Source organism: Trachypithecus francoisi, unplaced genomic scaffold, assembly GCF_009764315.1.
Source record: "Trachypithecus francoisi isolate TF-2019V2 unplaced genomic scaffold, Tfra_2.0 Lachesis_group11, whole genome shotgun sequence".
NCBI lineage: Eukaryota > Metazoa > Chordata > Mammalia > Primates > Cercopithecidae > Trachypithecus > Trachypithecus francoisi.
In genome coordinates, this window is record NW_022681456.1 from 69,980,778 (window position 1) to 70,007,042 (window position 26,265).

Consider the following 26,265-nt stretch of genomic DNA (forward strand, 5'->3'; position numbering starts at 1 on the left):
AATTGGAAGTAAAGCACTCCTCAGCAAATGTAAAAGAACAGAAATTATAACAAACTGTCTCTCAGACCACAGTGCAATCAAACTAGAACTCAGGACTAAGAAACTCAATCAAAACTGCTCAACTACATGGAACTGAACAACCTGCTCCTGAATGACTACTGGGTACATAACGAAATGAAAGCAGAATAAAGATGTTCTTTGAAACCAATGAGAACAAAGATACAACATACCAGAATCTCTGGGACACATTTAAAGCAGTGTGTAGAGGGAAATTTATAGCACTAAATGCCCACAAGAGAAAGCAGGAAAGATCTAAAATTGACACTCTAACATCACAATTAAAAGAACTGGAGAAGCAAGAGCAAACACATTCAAAAGCTAGCAGAAGGCAAGAAATAACTAAGATCACAGCAGAACTGAAGGAGATAGAGACACAAAAAACCCTCCAAAAAATCAATGAATCCAGGAGTTGGTTTTTTGAAAAAATCAACAAAATTGACAGACCGCTAGCAAGACTATAAAGAAGAAACGAGAGAAGAATGAAATAGACTCAATAAAAAATGATAAAGGGGATATCACCACCGACCCCACAGAAATACAAACTACCATCAGAGAATACTATAAACACCTCTACGCAAATCAACTAGAAAATCTAGAAGAAATGGATAATTTCCTGGACACTTACACTCTTCCAAGACTAAACCAGGAAGAAGTTGAATCCCTGAATAGACCAATAGCAGGCTCTGAAATTGAGGCAATAATTAATAGCCTACCAACCAAAAAAGTCCAGGACCAGATGGATTCACAGCTGAATTCTACCAGAGGTACAAGGAGGAGCTGGTACCATTCCTTCTGAAACTATTCCAATCAATAGAAAAAGAGGGAATCCTCCCTAACTCATTTTATGAGGCCAACATCATCCTGATACCAAAGCCTGGCAGAGACACAACAAAAAAAGAGAATTTTAGACCAATATCCCTGATGAACATCGATGCAAAAATCCTCAATAAAATACTGGCAAACCGGATTCAGCAGCACATCAAAAAGCTTACCCACCATGATCAAGTGGGCTTCATCCCTGGGATGCAAGGCTGGTTCAACATTCGCAAATCAATAAACGTATCCAGCATATAAACAGAACCAAAGACAAGAACCACATGATTATCTCAATAGATGCAGAAAAGGCTTTTGACAAAATTCAACAGCCCTTCATGCTAAAAACACTCAATAAATTCGGTATTGATGGAACGTACCTCAAAATAATAAGAGCTATTTATGACAAACCCACAGCTAATATCATACTGAATGGGCAAAAACTGGAAAAATTCCCTTTGAAAACTGGCACAAGACAGGGATGCCCTCTCTCACCGCTCCTATTCAACATAGTGTTGGAGGTTCTGGCTAGGGCAATCAGGCAAGAGAAGGAAATAAAGGGTATCCAGTTAGGAAAAGAAGAAGTCAAATTGTCCCTGTTTGCAGATGACATGATTGTATATTTAGAAAACCCCATCGTCTCAGCCCAAAATCTCCTTAAGCTGATAAGCAACTTCAGCAAAGTCTCAGGATACAAAATTAATGTGCAAAAATCACAAGCATTCTTATACACCAGTAACAGACAAACAGAGAGCCAAATCAGGAATGAACTTCCATTCACAATTGCTTCAAAGAGAATAAAATACCTAGGAATCCAACTTACAAGGGATATAAAGGACCTCTTCAAGGAGAACTACAAACCACTGCTCAGTGAAATAAAAGAGAACACTAACAAATGGAAGAACATACCATGCTCATGGATAGGAAGAATCAATATCGTGAAAATGGCCATACTGCCCAAGGTGATTTATAGATTCAGTGCCATCCCCATCAAGCTACCAATGAGGTTCTTCACAGAATTGGAAGAAACGGCTTTAAAGTTCATATGGAACCAAAAAAGAGCCCGCATTGCCAAGACAATCCTAAGTCATAAGAACAAAGCTGGAGGCGTCACGCTACCTGACTTCAAACTATACTACAAGGCTACAGTAACAAAACAGCATGGTACTGGTACCAAAACAGAGATATAGACCAATGGAACAGAACAGAGTCCTCAGAAATAATACCACACACCTACAGCCATCTGATCTTTGACAAACCTGAGAGAAACAAGAAATGGGGAAAGGATTCCCTATTTAATAAATGGTGCTGGGAAAATGGCTAGCCATAAGTAGAAAGCTGAAACTGGATCCTTTCCTTACTCCTTATACGAAAATTAATTCAAGATGGATTAGAGACTTAAATGTTAGACCTAATACCATAAAAACCCTAGAAGAAAACCTAGGTAGTACCATTCAGGACATAGGCATGGGCAAGGACTTCATGTCTAAAACACCAAAAGCAACGGCAGCAAAAGCCAAAATTGACAAATGGGATCTAATTAAACTAAAGAGCTTCTGCACAGCAAAAGAAACTACCATCAGAGTGAACAGGCAACCTACAGAATGGGAGAAAATTTTTGCAATCTACTCATCTGACAAAGGGCTAATATCCAGACCCTACAAAGAACTCAATATACAAGAAAAAAACAACAACCCCATCAAAAAGTGGGCAAAGGATTTGAACAGACATTTCTCAAAAGAAGACATTCATACAGCCAACAGACACATGAAAAAATGCTCATCATCACTGGCCATCAGAGAGATGCAAATCAAAACCACAATGAGATACCATCTCACACCAGTTAGAATGGCAATCATTAAAAAGTCAGGAAACAACAGGTGCTGGAGAGGATGTGGAGAAATAGGAACACTTTTACACTGTTGGTGGGATTGTAAACTAGTTCAACCATTATGGAAAACAGTATGGCAATTCCTCAAGGATCTAGAACTAGATGTACCATATGACCCAGCCATCCCACTACTGGGTATATACCCAAAGGATTATAAATTATTCTACTACAAAGACACATGCACACGTATGTTTATTGCGGCACTATTCACAATAGCAAAGACTTGGAATCAACCCAAATGTCCATCTGTGACAGACTGGATTAAGAAAATGTGGCACATATACACCATGGAATACTATGCAGCCATAAAAAAGGATGAGTTTGCATCCTTTGTAGGGACATGGATGCAGCTGGAAACATCATTCTTAGCAAACTATCACAAGAACAGAAAACCAAACACTGCATGTTCTCACTCATAGGTGGGAACTGAACAATGAGATCACTTGGACTCCGGAAGGGGAACATCACACACTGGGGCCTATCATGGGGAGGGGGGAGGGGGGAGGGATTGCATTGGGGAGTTATACCTGATATAAATGACGAATTGATGGGTGCTGACGAGTTGATGGGTGCAGCACACCAACATGGCACAAGTATACATATGTAATAAACCTGCACGTTATGCACATGTACACTAGAACTTAAAGTATAATAAAAATAAATAAATAAATAAATAAATTTCATCAAGGCAAAGAAAATATTAACATTTATACAGTCCCCTTTGCCTATATTCCCATGCCCCCCCTCAGTTTCCTCATTTGTAAAAATGGAGAAATTAATAGTGCACAGTAAAATATACGACTCAGAACAAAGCCTGGCCCAGAGAAAGCCTTACAAGTGTTAGCTGTTGTTGTTGTTTTTGTTACTATTATTAGAAATAGCAATCTACTTATACTGTAAGATTGTTTCTCAACTACAGCCGATGCCTACTGAAAGAAAAAAAATCACCCAAACTGGTTTAACTGGTTTCCAGAGTCTAAACAGGCAACAGATGGAACAACAAATACTCGCCCATTAAAACAAACAGGGGTGGGGTTGGAAGGGTGCAGAACCCTGAAAAGGGAAGGAAGAAGAGACTGGGGGGTCAGCAGGTAGGGGAGGGGCTGCGTCTCCAGACTTTTCTACCATCAGGAACACCATGCTCTGAAGATCCCTCCCTAGGAGCTCAGTATTGACTTTCCAGCCCTCCCTAGATTTCACTATACTTCCTCAAGGTTAGCACCACGCTTTAGAAGAAAATAGTGCCAGGAGAACTTGATCATGACATACACAAATGAAACCAAATCGAAACACAGACTGTCCTCTGCTTCTTAAAGCACAAAAATACAATTCATACTCTTTCTGGAATACATACATGATACGATGTATCATCCAGGTCATCTTCCTATACATTTTGGATAACTCACCTTCTCCCAGAGTCCTCTGCAGCAAGTCATGTTTGGCTTGAAGTTTCGTGATGAGATTACTGCCTTCCAAATATTCTCTGAGTTTCTGCAAAAGGCAAGTCATAATTTTTAAAATTTTCTTTTTCTTTTTTGAGACAGAGTTTCACTCTTTTTTTTTTTTTTGAGACGGAGTCTCGCTCTGCCGCCCAGGCTGGAGTGCAGTGGCCGGGTCTCAGCTCACTGCAAGCTCCGCCTCCTGGGTTTTACGCCATTCTCCTGCCTCAGCCTCCCAAGCAGCTGGGACTACACAGAGTTTCACTCTTGTTGCCCAGGTTGGAGTGCAGTGGCTCGATCTTGGCTCACTGCAACCTCTGCCTCCGGGGTTCAAGTGATTCTCCTGCCTCAGCCTCCCGAGTAGCTGGGATTACAAGCGCCTGCCACCACACCTGGCTTATTTTTGTATTTTTAGTAGAGATGGGGTTTCTCCATATTGGCCAGGCTTGTCTTGAACTCTTGACCTCATGTGATCCGCCTGCCTAGGCCTCCCAAAGTGCTGGGATTACAGGCATGAGCCACTGCACGCAGCCTAATTTTTAATTTTTAAAAATTACTCAATGTCAAGGAACTTTTCATAGATCTAAAATCCAGCCACTTTGATCTTCTAGATCCTAGAAACTTGTTACTTGAAGTGTGGTCTGCAGACCAGCAGCATCAGCCAACCTTGGGAGCCTATGAGAGGGGCACACCCTCAGGTTCCTTCTGTACCAGACCTCTGGAAATTAGAACTGGCACTTTCACCAGCTCTCCTGGTGACATGTATGGATACTAAAGTTTAAAAGTACTGTGTGTTTTTAAATTTTAGAGTTGGGGACTCACTCTCTTGCCTAGGCTGGAGTGCAGTAGAGTGATCTCAGCTCACTGTAACCTCTGCCTCCTGGGCTTAAGCGATCCTCCCACCTCAGCCTCCCAAGCAGCTGGGACTACAGTTGCATGTCATTATGCCTGCCGGCTAATATATATATATATGTTTTGTAGAGACGGGGTTTTGCCATGATGCCCAGGCTGGTCCCAAACTCCTGGGCTCAAATGATCCTCCCTCCTCAGCCTCCCAAGTGTTGGGATTGCAGGCATGAGCCACTGTGCCCAGCTAAAAGTACTGTTTTATACCAGTCCTCTAACTCCTAACTAACTAATTAACACCTAAATAACTCCTAAACTCTTTCCGAGACTGACTGAATCAGGAACTCTGATGGTAGACAGGAGTCTATTTTAACAAAAAGACCCCCAGATGATTCGGATGCGACTATAGAAGCGGCATTTGGGAATCCTAGATCTGAGCTCTGTCGAGCAGCTTGGGAAGTGGCGGGCGCACCATGAAGTAGAATTGTTCGGTTTCCTGCTGGTTGGCTCTTCTCTTGGCGATGCTGGGTTTACTCAGGTAGGTTTCAGAGACAGTGGACTTCACAGATTCTGTGGAGCGACTGTGCTGGAAGCATTCAGAAACATCATAGTCCTCGATGGTGACCATATCTTGTATTGTCTGCAAGGTGGCTTCAGTCGTTTTCTTAACCTGGGGACAGAAATACATTTCTCACATTAGTACATTATTTCATGAATCCCACAAACAGGGAGAGTCCACTCTGTCAGGCAGCGATGACTACACAGGGCCTGTCCCCACCAAATTCACAGTCTATTAGGAGAGAAACAAAGGTAAAAAACACTCCATATCGCCAGTTTAAGGGAAGGATTTCTTCAAAATCATCCTAAGGAGGTTATTGCTTTATATTTCAGTCCTTATAGATCTCATATATTACTGGGTACTCTCTCAATTACTTTTTTGTCTTAACATTTTTAATTGAAGTCAAACTACACATAGAAAAACACACGGACCATAAGTGTGCAGCTTGATGATGAATTATCACAAAGGGAACACACCTATGTGAGTAACAATCAGACTAAGAAAAAGTATATTACGAGCCTGCTAGTGCCTCTCCCAGTTACCATACACCTATTCCCTCTCCTCCTCCATTACCTGGATTTCTAAGATTAGATATTAGTTTTGCCCTTTCTTGCACTTTACATGAATGAAATCCTACAGGATGTATAATTTTTGTCTTCCTTTTGCTCAGTGTGAGATACACTCACTTCTTGTGAGTATATTTCATTGCTATTCATTGTAGGAATAAACTGTAATTCATCCATTTTACTATTGATAGATGCTTTTTTTTAGTTGTGGGCTATTTTGAATAATACTGCTATAAACACATTTTTGTTTAGTCACATATATATGAATAGAATTGCTGCTAAACTGTTTTCCAAAATGATTGTAAATTTATATTGTCACCAGCAGAGTAGAAGAATCTCTGCGATTCCACGTCCTCATCAACAGTTGGTATTGTGAGTCTTTCTTTTAAATTTAAACAATTGTGTTGGGTGTGCAGTGGTATCTCACTGTGGTTTGAATATGCATTTCCCTGATACATGAGATTGAGCACATTATCATATGTTTAAGGCAATCTGGATCTCCTTTATTGAGAACACTTTGTTCAAATCTCTTTCTCCATTTTCTAAGTTATGAGTCTTTTTCTTAATGATTTGTTGATACGGATATGAATCTTTTTGTAGTTGTATGTGTTGCAAATATTTTTCCCCACTCTGTGCTGTGGTTTTTCCCTCTTTCAATAGTGTCCAGATGAACAAAGATTCTAATTTTAATATAATGCATTTATCAATTCTTTCCTTTTAGTGTTTCTTGTGTCCTATTTAAGAAATATTTTCCTATCTCATAGCCATGAGATAGGAGCTTATTTATTTATTAATCTTCTAGTAGTCTTTTTATTCACTGAAGGTCATATTCTACCTTTGCTTATCAAAGTGTAATGTAAATTGATAGCTTTTTGGTTCTGTCACACCACGTAAAGAGTTTAGAACACCTTAACTTCATTTACTCCTCCTGATTTATATGCTATTTTTGTAATGTATTATAATAGAATATACATAAATATTTACATATTTAAATTTAAGACATTATTATTTTATGTAGTCAATATTCATGAAGCATCATCCATGTATTTATTACATTCTTGGATATCCAGTGCTTATATTTTAAGGGTACCCTTTAGAAATTCGTTTTAGTATGTGTCTGTTTTGTTAACTTGACAATGTCTTTTATTTCACCTTCATTTATTAAATATTTTTTTCTGTGCAGCAGTTATTTTCTTTTTGTATATTAGAAAGATACCACTGTACTCTGTTGTGGCTTCCATGTTCCTGTTGAGTGAGAAGGTTACTGTCAGTCTGTCACTGCTTTGAATAAAATCTGCTTTCTTTTTCCAGCTGCTTTTATAATTTTCTATTCATCTTTTGGTTTCTACAGTTTCACTGTAATATATCTAGGTAAGGATTTAAAAAATACATTCTGCCTGGAATTTCTTGGACTGCTTGGATTTGTGTGATGTTTTTCATAGACTTTCGTAAGTTTGCAGCGTTTATCTTTTCAAATATTGACTCTATATTCTTATTTTTCTTTCTGGATGGGGCGCGGTGGCTCACACCTATAATCCCAGCACTTTGGGAGGCCGAGGCAGTGGATCTCTTGAAGTCAGGAGTTCGAGACCAGCCTGGCCAATATGGTGAAACCCCATCTCTACTGAAAATACAAAATAGCCGGGTGTGGTGGAATATGCCTGTAATCCCAGCTACTCGGGAGGCTGAGTCAGAAGAACTGCTTGAACCCAGGAGGCAGAGGTTGCAGTGAGCTGAGATTGTGCCATTGCACTCCAGCCTGGGCGACAAAGCAAGACTCTGTCTCAAAAAAAAAAAAAAATTTTTTTTTTTTTGTTTCTGGGAGTTGAATTAGCATATTAGACATCACTGTGTTCTCTATATCTCTTATTCTTCTTTTCAGTATTTTATTATCTTTTGTTTTTGACACTGTGTTTTCATTATTTCTTCTGATTTGTCTTCTTTAATGATTTATTTTTTAGCTCTATTTGATGTTAAACTCACCCACTGCTTTCTTAATTTTGGTTATTTCTCAGTGCTAGAATTCCTATGTAGCTCATTCTCAAATCTGTTATTTTAGTGCTTATGATTTCCAGATGAAATCTAAGCTTGGCTTTTAAAAACCTCCTTGAGATACAGGAACAGCTCCAGTCTCCAACTCCCAGCGCGAGCAACACAGAAGACCAGTGATTTCTGCATTTTCAACTGAGGTACTGGGGTCATCTCACTGGGGAGTGCCGGACAATCAGTGCTGGTCAGCTGCTGCAGCCTGACCAGCGAGAGCTGAAGCAGGGCGAGGCATCGCCTCACCCGGGAAGTGCAAGGGGGAAGGGAATCCCTTTTCCTAGCCAGGGGAACTGAGACACACAACACCTGGAAAATCCGGTAACTCCCACCCCAATACTGCGCTTTAAGCAAACGGGCACACCAGGAGAATATATCCCACACCTGGCCAGGAGGGTCCCACGCCCACGGAGCCTCCCTCATTGCGAACACAGCAGTCTGCAGCGATCTATCCGCAAGGCAGCAGCGAGGCTGGGGGAGGGGCGCCCGCCATTGCTGAGGCTTAAGTAGGTAAACAAAGCCGCTGGGAAGCTCAAACCGGGTGGAGCTCACAGCAGCTCAAGGAAACCTGCCTGTCTCTGTAGACTCCACCTCTGGGGACAGGACACAGCTAAAAAAAAAACAGGGGAAGCAGCAGAGGCCTGTGCAGACGCGAACGACTCTGACAGCTTTGAAGACAGCAGTGGATCTCTGAACATGGAGATTGAGATCTGAGAACGGACAGACTGCCTGCTCAAGTGGGTCCCTGACCCCTGAGTAGCCTAACTGGGAGACATCCCCAACTAGGGGCAGTCTGACACCCCACACCTCACAGGGTGGAGTACACCCCTGAGAGGAAGCTTCCAAAGTAAGAATCAGACAGGTACACTCGCTGTTCAGCAATATTCTATCTTCTGCAACCTCTGCTGCTGATACCCAGGCAAACAGAGTCTGGAGTGGACCTCAAGCAATCTCCAACAGACCTATAGCTGAGGGTCCTGACTGTCAGAAGGAAAACTATCAAACAGGAAGGACACCTATACCAAAACCCCATCAGTACGTCACCATCATCAAAGACCAGAGACAGATAAAACCACAAAGATGGGGAAAAAGCAGGGCAGAAAAGCTGGAAATTCAAAAAATAAGAGCGCATCTCCCCCTGCAAAGGAGCGCAGCCCATTGCCAGCAACGGATCAAAGCTGGTCAGAGAATGACTTTGATGAAATGAGAGAAGAAGGCTTCAGTCCATCAAACTTCTCAGAGCTAAAGGAGGAATTACGTACCCAGCGCAAAGAAACTAAAAATCTTGAAAAAAGAGTGGAAGAATTGACAGCTAGACTAATTAATGCAGAGAAGGTCATAAACGAAATGACGAAAAGTCTCTGATAAAATAGACTTTAAACCATCAAAGATCAAAAGAGACAAAGAAGGCCATTACATAATGGTAAAGGGATCAATTCAACAGGAAGAGCTAACTATCCTAAATATATATGCACCCAATACAGGAGCACCCAGATTCATAAAGCAAGTCCTTAGAGACTTACAAAGAGACTTAGACTCCCATACAATAATAATGGGAGACTTCAACACTCCACTGTCAACATTAGACAGATCAACGAGACAGACAGTTAACAAGGATATCCAGGAATTGAACTCATCTCTGCACCAAGCGGACCTAATAGACATCTATAGAACTCTCCACCCCAAATCAACAGAATATACATTCTTCTCAGCACCACATCGCACTTATTCCAAAATTGACCACATAATTGGAAGTAAAGCACTCCTCAGCAAATGTAAAAGAACAGAAATTATAACAAACTGTCTCTCAGACCACAGTGCAATCAAACTAGAACTCAGGACTAAGAACTCAATCAAAACTGCTCAACTACATGGAAACTGAACAACCTGCTCCTGAATGACTACTGGGTACATAACGAAATGAAAGCAGAAATAAAGATGTTCTTTGAAACCAATGAGAACAAAGATACAACATACCAGAATCTCTGGGACACATTTAAAGCAGTGTGTAGAGGGAAATTTATAGCACTAAATGCCCACAAGAGAAAGCAGGAAAGATCTAAAATTGACACTCTAACATCACAATTAAAAGAACTAGAGAGGCAAGAGCAAACACATTCAAAAGCTAGCAGAAGGCAAGAAATAACTAAGATCAGAGCAGAACTGAAGGAGATAGAGACACAAAAAACCCTCCAAAAAATCAATGAATCCAGGAGTTGGTTTTTTGAAAAGATCAACAAAATTGACAGACCACTGGGAAGACTAATAAAGAAGAAAAGAGAGAAGAATCAAATAGATGCAATAAAAAATGATAAAGCGGATATCACCACCGACCCCACAGAAATACAAACTACCATCAGAGAATACTATAAACACCTCTACGCAAATCAACTAGAAAATCTAGCAGAAATGGATAATTTCCTGGACACTTACACTCTCCCAAGACTAAACCAGGAAGAAGTTGAATCCCTGAATAGACCATAGCAGGCTCTGAAATTGAGGCAACAATTAATAGCCTACCCACCAAAAAAAGTCCAGGACCAGATGGATTCACAGCTGAATTCTACCAGAGGTACAAGGAAGAGCTGGTACCATTCCTTCTGAAACTATTCCAATCAATAGAAAAAGAGGGAATCCTCCCTAACTCATTTTATGAGGCCAACATCATCCTGATACCAAAGCCTGGCAGAGACACAACAAAAAAAGAGAATTTTAGACCAATATCCCTGATGAACATCGATGCAAAAATCCTCAATAAAATACTGGCAAACCGGATTCAGCAGCACATCAAAAAGCTTACCCACCATGATCAAGTGGGCTTCATCCCTGGGATGCAAGGCTGGTTCAACATTCGCAAATCAATAAACGTGATCCAGCATATAAACAGAACCAAAGACAAGAACCACATGATTATCTCAATAGATGCAGAAAAGGCTTTTGACAAAATTCAACAGCCCTTCATGCTAAAAACACTCAATAAATTCGGTATTGATGGAACGTACCTCAAAATAATAAGAGCTATTTATGACAAACCCACAGCTAATATCATACGGAATGGGCAAAAACTGGAAAAATTCCCTTTGAAAACTGGCACAAGACAGGGATGCCCTCTCTCACCGCTCCTATTCAACATAGTGTTGGAAGTTCTGGCTAGGGCAATCAGGCAAGAGAAGGAAATAAAGGGTATCCAGTTAGGAAAAGAAGAAGTCAATTGTCCCTGTTTGCAGATGACATGATTGTATATTTAGAAAACCCCATTGTCTCAGCCCAAAATCTCCTTAAGCTGAAAAGCAACTTCAGCAAAGTCTCAGGATACAAAATTAATGTGCAAAAATCACAAGCATTCTTATACACCAGTAACAGACAAACAGAGAGCCAAATCAGGAATGAACTTCCATTCACAATTGCTTCAAAGAGAATAAAATACCTAGGAATCCAACTTACAAGGGATGTAAAGGACCTCTTCAAGGAGAACTACAAACCACTGCTCAGTGAAATCAAAGAGGACACAAACAAATGGAAGAACATACCATGCTCATGGATAGGAAGAATCAATATCGTGAAAATGGCCATACTGCCCAAGGTGATTTATAGATTCAATGCCATCCCCATCAAGCTACCAATGAGTTTCTTCACAGAATTGGAAAAAACGGCTTTAAAGTTCATATGGAACCAAAAAAGAGCCCGCATTGCCAAGACAATCCTAAGTCATAAGAACAAAGCTGGAGGCGTCACGCTACCTGACTTCAAACTATACTACAAGGCTACAGTAACCAAAACAGCATGGTACTGGTACCAAAACAGAGATATAGACCAATGGAACAGAACAGAGTCCTCAGAAATAATACCACACATCTACAGCTATCTGATCTTTGACAAACCTGAGATAAACAAGAAATGGGGAAAGGATTCCCTATTTAATAAATGGTGCTGTGAAAATTGGCTAGCCATAAGTAGAAAGCTGAAGCTGGATCCTTACTCCTTATACGAAAATTAATTCAAGATGGATTAGAGACTTAAATGTTAGACCTAATACCATAAAAACCCTAGAAGAAAATCTAGGTAGTACCATTCAGGACATAGGCATGGGCAAGGACTTCATGTCTAAAACACCAAAAGCAATGGCAGCAAAAGCCAAAATTGACAAATGGGATCTAATTAAACTAAAGAGCAAAAGAGTATACTGTGCTGTCTGAGGAAGTCATGGAAGGCACCATTCAGAAGATAAATTTTGAGCACGTATTAAAAGGTGAATAGGTGTTAACTGGAAAAAAGGGCATTCCAGGCAGAGGAAAAAGTGGGAAAAGAGAGACCCTGGCCTTCTTGGGCTACAACAAGAAGTTTTTTTTGAGAAGTAGGAGTGCATAGCATTGAGAGAAGATGACCTACTAATAAAGGCCCTTCCTATTGTATGATACTGGGGTCAGAATTTAAAAAAATAAAACAAAAATAAAGGCCCTCATCTACCACACTTAATTGAGAATCAACAGGGACACTGACACCTATAAGGGACAGTTTAGATTTACATTTTTAAAAGATCCCTGAGTTGATGAACAATAAAAGGGAAAGAGACAGAAAGCAGGAAAGCTAGTCAGGAGACCCTAGTTCCATTAGAGATGACGAAACCTTGATCTAATGAAGTAAGAGTGGGAATGAACACGATGCGGCATATTTGAAAAACATTTAAGCAACAGCAGTAGCAGTTAATCGTTTTCAACAGATGGCTTAAATAGCAAAACTGCTGGGAAGAACTATAGCTTCTTTTGCTCTGGAAGGCAGAGCAGAACTTCCAAATACATAGGAGCATGAAAAGTATACATAGGAGCATGAAATGTTCTTCAGATACTGGTGAGGTGAAGTACAAGAATAACACGATGTCAGGTTCAATAAGGTGCTCTGATATGTACCTAATTAAAACACAATTAAAGGAAAACAATGACAAGAAAAGCTCCTAAAATACACAAACAAAAAAACCACAAAAACCATCTGAACAACAAAAAAACCCAAAAATAATCATGAACCAAAATAAACATTCCTAGTTTGTCTTCAAATGCAGTCAGTTTTTGTTTTTTTTTAATGGATTCTCTATCCATGTATTCAGCCATTCACAAATTCAACCAACTGTGGTTCAAAAATATTTGTAAAAAAAAAAAAAAATACAACAATAAAAACTAACAAAACCCACTATAACTATTTACATAGCATTTACATTGTTTTAGGTATTACAAGTAATCTAGAGATGATTTAAAGTATAGGAAAATGTGTGTAGGTTATGTGCAGATACCACACCATTTATATAAGGGACTTGAGCATCCTTGAATTATGCTATCTGTGGGAGATCCTGGAACCAATCCCCCTTGGATGCCAAGGGACAATTGTAATCTGTAAATTTGTTGGAATTTTGCAATTAAAGTGTGTTCACTGAGTTTATGACACAGATGGTTACATAAGAATGTTTCACTAGAACCATGTTCTTACATATAGGAAACCAGAGACAGCAGCATTATCAAATGCACACATGGAATACATATATGAAGAATCAAAATCAACACCACCATTTTTCTTCTTTTTCTCAACTTCCTTCTCAGAAACAGTGGTGTCATGGTTAAATGTGGAAGTATCAGGAATAAAGGATGTGACAGAAGCCACCAGACACAATGCTGGGACTGCATATCATCCCATGGGATGTTTGCAACAGACAGTAACACCAGCTTCTGACACACACCAGCCATATTAATAAGTCTCGGGGGGAACATAATGAGGCAAATATGAAACAGCTAATATGAGCCTTGTAATACCTCCCCATCAACAGCAGGAAAACACAGTTGGGTTTTGGTGGAAGGAGAGGCCAAAGACTTGACAAAGGATTCATGAGAAACCGGAAGAATGCACTGCACTGAAGGAGCTGCCCGGGTGGCTTGAACTCTGAGCTGTGGGTCAAAATGAATGAGGACGGTGAATGAGGAGGGAGAGGTGATTTCTGTGGGCTTTTGTGGACTGGGGAGAGGTGACTTCTGTGGGCTTTTGTGGACTGGCTCTGTTGCCTTTGTGTTACCAGGACACTACCATCACTGGGAGAACAAGACAGCTATTTCGGTGGTCTCATTCCCTGAATGCACTGTGTTATTCTAAGGCAAACCAGGTACTGAGTAGCTTAAACAACAGAAATGTATTGTCTCACAGTGCTGGAGGCTAGATATCTGAGATCAAGGTGTTGGTTTGCAGGGCTGGTTCTTTCTGAGGTTTGGGAGGGAAGGATCTGTTCCAGGCCTCTCTCCTTGGCTTGTAGATGGTCATCTTCTCCCTATGTCTCTTCATATCATCTTCCCTCCACCTGTGTCTCTGTATCCAAATTGCCCCTCCCCTTTTTATTATAAGGACATAAGTCATATTGACCTACTTTAATTTGATTACTTCTGTGAAGACCCTATCTTCAAATAAGATCACATTCTTAATCACTGGAAGCTAAGACTTTAACATATGAATTTTCAGGGAGGACACAAATCATACCATAACACACTCCGTGTATTTTAAGGCAGTGTGCCTTGTACCTTGCACTGATACAGTCCTATTCATCCTTTAAGACTCATCACTCATCTGTGAAGGTGACCCTCATCCCTTCCTTCGCCTCCGCACTGAACTACTTGCTCCTTCCCATCGCTGACCTTGAATGTATTTCAATTACAGCACTGTGTCATTTCAGATGTACTAAAAATTAGCAGAAAGGGACCACACACACACACACACACACACACACAGATTGGGTCAATTCCATAATTAATTAGCCAAGGGTACAGAAACTCACAGCTAGCACAGGCCACAGAAGGCGAGAGCACAGGCAGAGCATCCTGCCATGGCCTTCCCTTGCTCCTTGAACCCTAACATGGGTGCAATGCTAGTGACCCTATCCCCTGTCTGTGTTGGGTAGGCATTACCACATCTGAAAAAAAAGACCAATGTTTGCTGTCCCACAACCTTTTTTTAGGGGGGGCGGGTAGGGAATGTCACATCACCATTCCAGAAGAATTCACACTAGTAATTTATGTACTTGCATTTAAGGTAACGTTTACAAATGCTGGGCTCTCTTGTTTTTGAACAAAACTCATTCTCAGTAATGATACAACTTAATCCAAGGAAGAAAACATCATCGTTGCTCAGGACTCTCAGAACAAAGTCCCTGCCTGCAGCTGTGTCTCAGAAAACCTGTTTTCCTGCGGCCCACCCCTGACTCTGATTTAATGACCCATGTGAGTGGACCTGACACTGAGTGTGGTCTAAGGAGCATGATCTCAAATGGATTTCTCACAAGCACCTGCCACACTGTTTAGAGGTTTATATTTCCACCTATGGTGGAGGCAACTTGAAGTCAGTGATAACTTATTAATCTTTATAGCTCCAGGGACTAGCACGGTGCCTGAAACACAGCAAATTATCAGAAAAAGTTCACTGAATGAACAGTGGATGCTGAAGTTATCCTTTCAAATCATGGATGCCAAAAAATGCTCAGTGCATCAGAGAAAACGAGTGGCTTCTCCACTGAGAGCCATCCTGAGCTCTGCCATTTTCTTTGGGGTGCCCTATCCCAGGACTCATTTTTATACCCATCCTAGAAATTCTCCTCATTTCTCTTGGTATTCTTTTGGATCAAGGCCTTCCCTTCAGTTAGCTAAAGCTTGCTTGAAACAAAAAATATAAATGTGTGTTTGTGGTGATAAGACAGTTGATCCTATTTTTAATTTTGCCCAAGAAGATGATGTCATTTAAGGGACAAATGGCAGTTATCTTTTACTTAGTATTTTCCTGCTAGCTCATCAGTAGAAGGTTGCAGGCAAGTCAAAGATACTTAAATCAGTAAAAATGAAGTTAAAGGCCGGACGCGGTGGCTCAAGCCTGTAATCCCAGCACTTTGGGAGGCCAAGACGGGCGGATCACGAGGTCAGGAGATCGAGACCATCCTGGCTAACACTGTGAAACCCCGTCTCTACTAAAAAATACAAAAAACTAGCCGGGCGAGGTGGCGGGCGCCTGTAGTCCCAGCTACCTGGGAGGCTGAGGCAGGAGAATGGCGTAAACCCGGGAGGCGGAGCTTGCAGTGAGCTGAGATCCGGCCACTGCACTCCAGCCTGGGTGACAGAGCGAGACTCCGTCTCAAAAAAAAAAAAAAAAAAGTTAAAGGCCACAGAGAAGATCCAAAGCAGTAATTATAATTAAGTGGTTATCAGGCTTCATATCTTATATCAAGTCTCAAAAGAACTTGAGAATCCCCCAGGAGAGTTTGATCATTGATTTACATGACCTGGGATTCTGCTGAGGTCACTGGTATTATGAGAAATTTGGGGGGGAGGAAATGTGATTTTTCTACCCTAGGTAGGAGGTATAACTGAAATATTTCTTAGTTCCCTCAATTTCTCATGCCATGAAAATTGTCTCAAATGTTTGCCTAAAATCTGGCTCATTATTGTTTAAAATATCTTGTGTAAGTAATGTATTTTTGGAACAGTCTGTGAAATACTCGTTGGCAAGCTGCTGGTGAAAGACTTCAAATGGTGCTAAGAACATTTACGTCGAGCTATCTGTTCATTCAACACTGTCGCAAATTGATTGAGAAATTACGGGCTTCTCTCATTGTACGTTACCCTAAGGGTGGTAAATCTACTATAATTTAAGAGAGACTAGTTGTTTTATATGCGAGAAGGTTTTACTCATAGGACAGCAGTGACATGCTGATGAAAACTTTATTTTCTGGACCAAATGTTGGGACAAATGGTCTGAAAATGGGGCAAGCTATCACAAACCAATGCTGACCTAAAAAAATATGAAAGGCATAGATGCTCTCCTCATAGTAGTTCCTTTTTCTCTTTCTTTGACTGTGTATAGATGAAGGGAAGAATGAGAAACTTGAAGAAATGGGAACTGTAATCAATGGTGAGTTACTCCAGAGGCTGGTTTGGAAAGGAAGAAGCAACAGGAATGACCCCTAAGCAGAAATCCCTACAACAAGGTTAAATGCAAACTTTTTTTTTTTTTTTTTTTTTTTTTTTGAGACGGAGCCTCGCTCTGCGGCCCAGGCTGGAGTGCAGTGGCTGGATCTCAGCTCACTGCAAGCTCCGCCTCCCGAGTTTACACCACTCTCCTGCCTCAGCCTCCGAAGTAGCTGGGACTACAGGCGCCTGCCACCTCGCCCGGCTAGTTTTTTGTATTTTTTAGTAGAGACGGGGTTTCACCGTGTTAGCCAGGATGGTCTTGATCTCCTGACCTCGTGATCCGCCCGTCTTGGCCTCCCAAAGTGCTGGGATTACAGGCTTGAGCCACCGCGCCCGGCCAAATGCAAACTTTTGAGAAAGCAGACAAGACAGTGCAATATTAGGCTGGAAAGTGTTTGGAAAATGTTTATAATGAGAAAGGTATAAATGATTAGTTTGTTTTTGAAAAGTTGCCTTTAAGGGCAATGTTGGGCTGGGTGGCTGAAATGAGTAATGTGAGCCGGCTGTGGCTGTCACCTGTCATCCCAGCACTCTGGGAGGCCAAGGCGGGAAGATCGCTTGAGCCCAGGAGTTCAACCAGCCTGGGAAACATAGGGAGACCCTGTCTCTACAAATAATAAAAAAGTAGCTGGGCATATTATTTTGTTTTTGAACAAAATTCATGAACAATAATAGAAAATTTAAAGAATAATTCAAAATAATTATTTGTAGAGACACTGTCTCTACAAGTAATAAAAAAGTAGCTACTTGGGAGGCTAAGGCAGGAGGACCACCTGAGCCCGGGAGGTTGAGGCTGCAGTGACTGTGCCACTGCACTCCAGCCTGGATGACAGACTGGCACCCTGTCTCAAACAAAACAAACCAAAACAAAAACAAAAGTAATGTTTATTAATGTTTCCCTTCAAAGTTTTAATAAACAGCTAAGTAATCAAAATAAAACAATGACCGGGCACAAGGCTGTGTGGCAGCAGGCCCCGCTCTAATTCCATATGCACAACACACAGTGGGCACTAATGAATATTCACTGACGGATCGGCTGGAAGTTGGAATCGTGAGACTGAGGTACTAAGGGCGCAAGTTTGCAGCATAATAAAACTCAAACCTCATTTTTAAAAGTTTAGCAGGTAAATGTAAAGTTGGGAAGTGACAATAAATGTCACAATCTCTTATGAATCTTCATCAACCACAAATTTAATTAAGCCCTTCTCAAACCTTTTAACTTTTACTACTTGTAAGTATACTGAGGCCATTTCACAAGCATGTACTGCTCTCTTCTCTTTGATTTAAGGCAGGTGATACAAACTCAAATATCTTTAAAGGCCAGGCAAGCCATGAAAATGAGCTGAGTGGGCTGAGTAGAGAACATGGCAAACTGGAAGCACACATTCTGTGTCTAAAGGAAGTCAGTTATTGTCCTGTAGAAACACAGGTCTAGTGTGATCACTTCTTCTAATTTTTAAAGAGGCTGGATATTGATAAATATATATTATTTATTATATATAATATATATTTATTATACATTTATATATTATATAATTTATATATTATACATTTTTATAAATATGTATATTTATAAAATATGTAAATATATATATATATTATATATATATATATTTTTGAGACAGAGTCTTGCACTGTCGCCCAGGCTGGGGTGCAGTGGTGTAATCTCAGCTCACTGCAACCTCCGCCTCCTGGGTTCAAGTGATTCTCCCGCCTCAGCCTCCTGAGTAACTGGGACTACAGGCATGTGCCACCATGCCTGGCTAATTTTTATATTTTTAGTAGAGATGGCATTTTGTCATGTTGGCCAGGCTGATCTCGAACTCCTGACCTCAAGAGATTTGCCTGCTTTGGCCTCCCACAGTGCTGGGATTATAGGCATGAGCCACTGTGCTCACCCTGCATATTGGTATTTTTAAGAAAACTTAGTTTTTACAGGACAGTAAATAACTTTCAAAACCCAAGCACTGTAGAGCAAACAAAAGTTTTCAGGCCAGGAGTGATGGCTCACACCTGTAATACCAGCATCTTGGGAGACCGAGGCAGGTGGATTGCTTGAACCCAGGAGTTAGAGACCAGCCTGGGCAACGTGGTGAAACCCAGTTTCTATGAAAAATACAAAAATCAGCCAGCTGTGTTGGTGCATGCCTGCAGTCCCAGCTACTCGGGAGGCTGAGGTGGGAGGATCACCTGAGCCTGCGAGGTTGAGGCTGCAGTGAGCTGTGATTGTGCCACTGCACCCCAGCCTGGGTGGCTGAGTGAGACTTTGTCTCAAAAAATTTTTTTTTTCATGGGCCAGATATGGTCTGTTGCAGGTGGTGCCTACTTTTTTGTTGTTGTTGTTGAGACGGAGTCTTGCTTTGTCGCCCAGGCTGGAGGGCAGTGGCACGATCTTGGCTCACTGCAACCTCCCAGGTTCAAGTGATTCTCCTGTCTCAGCCTCCTGAGTAGCTGGGATTACAGGCGCATGCTGCCAGGCCTGGCTAATTTTTTGTATTTCAGTAGAGACGGGGTTTCACCGTGTTGCCCAGGCTGTTCTCGAACTCTTGAGCTCAGGCAATCTGCCCGCCTTGGCCTCCCAAAGTGACTATTTAAGGTATTCTAAGATTTGGTGAAAAGGTTCATGTTCTACTTAGCTGCACTGTCCATGCTTTTTAAAATTTGGGTGAAATTCTCTCTCAAGTTTTCTTTCTTTGGGTGGGGGAGACAGGGTCCCATTCCATTGGCCAGGCTAGAGTGCAGTGGCACAATCATAGCTCAATGCAGCCTCAAGCCCTGGGGACCTTCAGTATTTATCGTACTGAACCACAGTAACAAAACTCCTTATCTTGGCTCTCAAAGCTTCTTGTTGAATGACCTCACCTTCTCCTTCAGTTCATCCCCAAAGACAACTGGGGTGATAACCAAACTGTTCTATTCTCCCAAGGAACCTTGACATATATTGAAATATCTTTTCTTCTCTCTATTTTATGGTTATCTACTGATTATCAAAAATCTAATTTAAATCTTACTTTCTTTGTGAATCCCACTCCACTACAGTAAATTTTCTTTGGTGTCTAACAAATCATAAACCAGTAGTCATGCTCACAAGAAACATTAGGATAATCCAATTCATTTGCTGCTTCAGCTAATGTTTAAAAAGTACTTTTTAAGTTTTATTTTGCAGTCAGTAGGTTTTTAAAAATTTATTTTAATGAATTAATATTTTTAAGAGATAGGGTCCTGCTCTGTCACCCAGGCTAAAGTGCAGTGGCACCATCTCACCTCAGTGCAGCCTCGAACTCTGGGGCTCAAGAGATCCTCCCTCAGCTTCCCAAGTTCTTCAGAGAATTTTAAAAAATTAACCCTCACAAAGCATTGCTTGACTCTCTAAGTTTATAAGGACACTGTACTTCTCCACATTATGCCTAAAAAGGCATACATTAAGGGTCACAAACTCAAAGGCCTGCGGAGGCCAGACAGGTAACACAAACAGTTCACTGTAAGAGAACTGGGAGTTGAATGACTGTGGCAAAGTAGAATTCAAATGCCCCAGCTCTTCAATTCATGAAGCAGTGCAGGGCCAGAGTAGCCAGACCTTTTTTTTAAAAAACAGGTCAAAACTTTGGGAGCCAAACAAAACATATCCTTGAGCTGCCAGTTTTGACTTTGTATATAATACACTATTTTCTTTGAGTTTAGAGAATGTTATCCAAATAAAACAGCAGAAGGATATGCAGGGAAAAACAAGGGAAGTCACTAGACATACAAACTGTAGATAGAATAGGATCCAGTAAACTGCATTAGGTATTTTGTGAAGCCTAGGCAAAACCTAGGCTCTCAAACGCTACCTCAAGGTGAGCAGTAACTTTCCTTTGGAAAGGTTCATTTGTGGGACTCTATATAGAGATGACATTGGTTGCATCTTAAATACACACATTTGAATAAGGGCTGGTTTGTTTCTATTCGGAATAATAAAAGCCAAAATTTACAATGGGTTTTGACCAAATTATACTGGTCTAAAAATACATCATTCTTTAACAGAAACAAATACACAGAGCTCAAACATCCTGGTGGGATTAAAACAAAACAGGATATGAAAGTGAATTTTGGATATTCACTTTATCATTGTAAGTTATTTTTTCACTTCTGTCCCACAATCCTTTCTTTTGGGAATTGTCTGTCTCTAGAAATACACTATTTCTGTTGGAATTCTCAATCAAAGGGTTCTATGAGCTGCACATTCTCCAGGTTGGCCAATGACAGAATCTCATCTCCTAGATGGAACTGTTTGTCCAGAAGTATGCGTGACTTTAGCCAGGTCAGTGAAGAGTCAGTCCTACTGCAGAGACAAGGATGCTAGGATGAAGTGGGATGGCAAGCTTTAAAAGGGACCACATAGTTCTGCCTCTATCCCCAACACACTACCAACACACATGAAGAAATCACTTCAAAGTGATAAAAAGAGAGAGAGTCCTGATAACGTCATTTGAACACAAATCCAGTGATGTCTGAGGATACTGCAAACACTGACCAATAGTTAACTTTGTAACTTGTGTTCCTGTAAATTACAATTGGGAGCCTTGATTAATGCAAGAAACATTTGTGGTTCATATCTTTATTTTAGGAGAACGTGGATTCAAGTAAGTTAATTTCAGAAATAGGCAGCTGAATTGTATAATTGCTTCCTAACTCAACAGATATTGATAATTCATATTTTATACTCTATTTATTTAAATATACTAATGCTGGCAAATAAACATTTATCTATCCTCATTCAAGTACCATTTCAAAATATGATTTTGTTCTAATTATATCAGTAATGCCATGTTCAGTACCAAAAATTTAGAGAATATAGGAAAGCATAAGAAAAAAAGTGAATTTTTTTTTTTTTTTGAGACGGAGTCTCGCTCTGTCGCCCAGGCTGGAGTGCAGTGGCTGGATCTCAGCTCACTGCAAATTCCGCCTCCCAGGTTTACGCCATTCTCGTGCCTCAGCCACCCGAGTAGGTGGGACTACAGGCGCCTGCCACCTCACCTGGTTAGTTTTTTTTTTTTTTGTATTGTTTTACTAGAGACGGGGTTTCACTGTGTTCGCCAAGATGGTCTTGATCTCCTGACTTTGTGATCCGCCCGTCTCGGCCTCCCAAAGTGCTGGGATTACAGGCTTGAGCCACCGCGCCCGGCCAAAAAAAGTGAATTTTAAAAGTTAGGATTAAATTAACATGGCACACTGTGGGCCAGGCCCCACAATGGCTCATGCCTGTAATCCCAGCACTTTGGGAGGCCAAGACAGGAGGACTGCTTGAAGCCAGGAGTTTGAGTCCAGCCTGGGCAACACAGCAAGGACCCGTCTCTACAAAATATTAAAAAAAATAAATTAACATGTTAGTCAAAAGTTCCACTGTACACAGGATTGTATATTTTTGTATATATGTTGAATTTGACAACCCATGGGAACTATTTTCAGTGTGAATTACAATTTAAGGTAAAAAAATTGTGTTTACATGTATATGCAGTGAGTGTCTAGTAAAATATTAATCTATGGCGGAATACAGAATCTTTGCATTTATCCCCTACAAAGAGTATTACAGGAACCCTGAGAGCAGGAAATACATAATGAAGAGGTTGAATCTTGAATATTAAATATGCCTAGATCATGTGAGAATGCCTTCCAGTTATATCTGAATTCATAACACTGGTGTGGCAGGATGAACGCATGCTCACCTCTTCATTCTCGATTTTGAGCGTGGCGAGGCGGGACTGCAACTGTTGGTACCTGAGCATGAGCTCTGCCTGGACTGGTTGCTGGGCACTGACCTGGCACACCTGATGGAGAATGAGAAACCACAGTTACAACAGGGCACCGTAGACCCACCTCCAGAAGCACAGTTCTCCTATTTAAACGACGCACAAATCACACCAATCCTCTCAAGGTTCCAATTACATATTTACTTTTAATAGGCGCATCAAAACTTCTCTTGTAAATATGGAGCTGTTACATAAGCTGCAACAGTAGAATGCAGCTGCTTGGCCTGGCTATGACTGGAAGATGGCAGCTGCAGGAAGGACTGTGGTAAGAACGGGGCAGTTCCTGCGATGGAGCTCTGATGATGAAATCTCACTCGTGGAATTCTTAATGGCTCTTGTGCAGAGGCAGAAGATGATTCACGTGGACCATACAGACATAAATTAAGAAGGCAGCAGGGCTTATTGGTTAGAGTCTGAGCTCTTGAGTCAGTCAGTTGTACTCGAATGCCAGCTCTGTCCCCTACTAGCCAGGTGACTGTGGTAAGTTACAAAACCTCAGCTTCCTAATCTGTAGAATGAGAATAATAAGAGTTCTTATAACACAGGGCTGCTGTGGGAATGAAATGAGACAATGTACAGAAACAACTTAGATCAGTGCTTGGCACATAGTAAAAACTCAGAAAATGTGAATGACTATTTGAGCATCTTTCAAATATGGCTTCCCTAGCCAATAGCAGCCAAATTGCGTGATTCACCATGAACTTCAAGAGGCCACTTATCTTAGGTTTTGATAGAATATATTTGGCCATGATCTCAATTATGGATAAGTTCAAAATCAGAGCATTATTAAAACTGCACCAGAAACAAACAATTTCTTCTTATCTGCCTTGTTTTAGAAATGCTCTTGGCTGATGGGAGTTCCTTTTATGGAGTTTCCAAAACATTAGAGAGATTACCACTGCTCCTTAGCAGAACTGGCCATAAAAAAGGGCAACCAACTTACTTTATTAAAATAATAAAACCATTAACATCCAACTGATGTCATTTGTCTGTGATATGTTAACATGCCATGCTTAACATATCCACAGCTGAAAAATTTAAACAGCGACCATTTGTTTTTGGAAAAATGGGATAAGCTACTCATCCTGCTTGTCAAAATCCATGTTCTTTTGGCTTAAAAACTGCTTACCATTTCTATCAAACACACATAAAATCCAATTAGAAATACAGCAGGTACATTATATATAAATACATACACACATATATATTTTATATGTCTTAACACTTGGCATTTCAGAAAAAATATGACATTAAAGAAATCTTTCATGATCTTATAATTACATCTACTTTGAAAAACAGACTGTCACCACAATAAGTTAAGACTGAGTTTTTATCTATGAGTTCTTTTTTTTTTTTTTTTTTTTTTATGAGATGGAGTCTCACTGTCGCCCAGGCTGGAGTGCAGTGGCGCGATCTCGGCTCACTGCAAGCTCCACCTCCCAGGTTCACACCATTCTCCTGCCTCAGCCTCCTGAGTAGCTGGGACTACAGGTGCCCGCCACCATGCCTGGCTAACTTTTTGTATTTTTAGTAGAGATGGGGTTTCACCATGTTAGCCAGGATGGTCTCGATCTCCTGACCCCGTGATCCACCTGCCTCAGCCTCCCAAAGTTCTGGGATTACAGGCGCAAGCCACCGTGCCCGGCCGAGTTGAGTTTTTATCTATGAGTTTTGTTTTGCACAGCTGAGACACCAAGTGCTATTATATAGCATGCTCCATAAACTGGCTTTTTTTTGTTTTCTCCTGTTCATAGACAATAACACAAACAACTGTAACTCATAATCAGTTTAAACGCATGTGTTTGGTAAAATAGGATAGAAAGCTGAATTTATATAAAAGATATAAAACAGTCACAATTTCTAAGGCTCATTTTAAACTTTGGAGCCAACTTGAATCTTAAAAGAAGTTTGGTACTTTTTTTTCTTTCTTCCATTTTCCTGCCATATACAATTACTTTTCTTTATGAGAATCTTTAAATCAGGATTATAAGAAGCCATCAGACAGATTCTATCAGACCAGCAAAATGCCTTCCTTTTCATTAAATTAAAATGTCTTGAGGTAGAACAAAAACTTTCTATTCTGGGAAAGCTTAGTGCAACAGAAATCTGCACCTTTTATCTGTTTGACCTTTGTGAGTATTTGAGTGTTTGACATTTGCTTTAAAAGTTGGTAGCGACTGGCCAGGCGCAGTGGCTCACGCCTGTAATCCCAGCACTTTGGGAGGCTGAGGGGGGCGGATCATGAGGTCTGGAGATAGAGACTATCCTGGCTAACATGGTGAAACCTCGTCTCTACTAAAAATACAAAAAAATTAGCCGGGCATGGTGGTGGGCGCCTGTAGTCCCAGCTACCACGGAGGCTGAGGCAGGAGAATGGCGTGAACCCAGCAGGCTGAGCTTGCAGTGAGCCAAGATCGCGCCACTGCACTCCAGCCTGGGGGACACAGCAAGACTCTGTCTCAAAAAAAAAAAAAAAAGTTGGTAGCGGCTGATCTTAGCATTATATTAAGGGCCTTTGCAAGGACAGGAGAGAGAAAACAACTTGGAATTATTACAACTGTTAGATTATAGCAAGTGAGGAGAAATGTAAGTGAAGAGAAAATTCATTATTTAAAAAATGATCAATTACTGACCTCATCACCCATGTGAGACTGAAACTCAAACTTCATTGGTGGACAGAATGCAGCAGGGTACATCTCCATGAATCTCTGCTTATCGCTCCGGGGCTCTAAATTATCAACCGCATTCTCAATAATGTCTAAGCCCTCATGTCTGGAGGTTTCAAGGTTGTACTCCGCAGAGAGATATGTTCTTAGGGCTCTATTCAGACTTGCGTGGTAGCCAAGATCACAGCACTTAAAAAGTAAAAGAACACCACATACAAAAATGAATGCAAAATTGATCAGACAAAAATGTGAGACCTATAGCTATAAAACTCTTAGAAGGAAACGGGTAAGATTTCATGATATTGGATTAGGCACTGGTTTCTTGGACACAACATCAAAAGCACAAGCAACAGATGAAAAAATTAATTAGATTCATCAAAATTGAAGACCCCCCATCTCTACTAAAATACAAAAAATTAGCCGGGTGTGGTGGCACATGCCTATTGTCCCAGCTACTCAGGAGGCTGAGCCACAAGAATCGCCTGAACCCAGGAGTTGAAGGTTGCAGCGAGCCAAAATAGTGCCACTGTACTCCAGCTTGGGCTACAGAGCGAGACTCCATGTGAAAAAAAGAAAAAAAAAAAAAAAATAGACACTATCAAGAGAGTG

At 40.8% G+C, this 26,265-nt stretch overlaps 1 protein-coding gene across 2 annotated transcripts in view; it reads right to left on the reverse strand.

The window, feature by feature from the left end:
* Positions 1-26,265, reverse strand: part of SRGAP1 (SLIT-ROBO Rho GTPase activating protein 1) — a 326,848-nt gene that overhangs the window by 68,254 nt on the left and 232,329 nt on the right. For both annotated transcript variants that reach the window (XM_033221401.1, XM_033221400.1), the window contains exons 7-10: positions 25,624-25,845; positions 22,907-23,008; positions 5,522-5,719; positions 4,171-4,255 (exon numbers count right to left, since the gene is read on the reverse strand). In XM_033221401.1, coding sequence (XP_033077292.1) covers positions 4,171-4,255; positions 5,522-5,719; positions 22,907-23,008; positions 25,624-25,845 — 607 coding nt within the window. The remainder of the gene's footprint in view (positions 1-4,170; positions 4,256-5,521; positions 5,720-22,906; positions 23,009-25,623; positions 25,846-26,265) is intronic.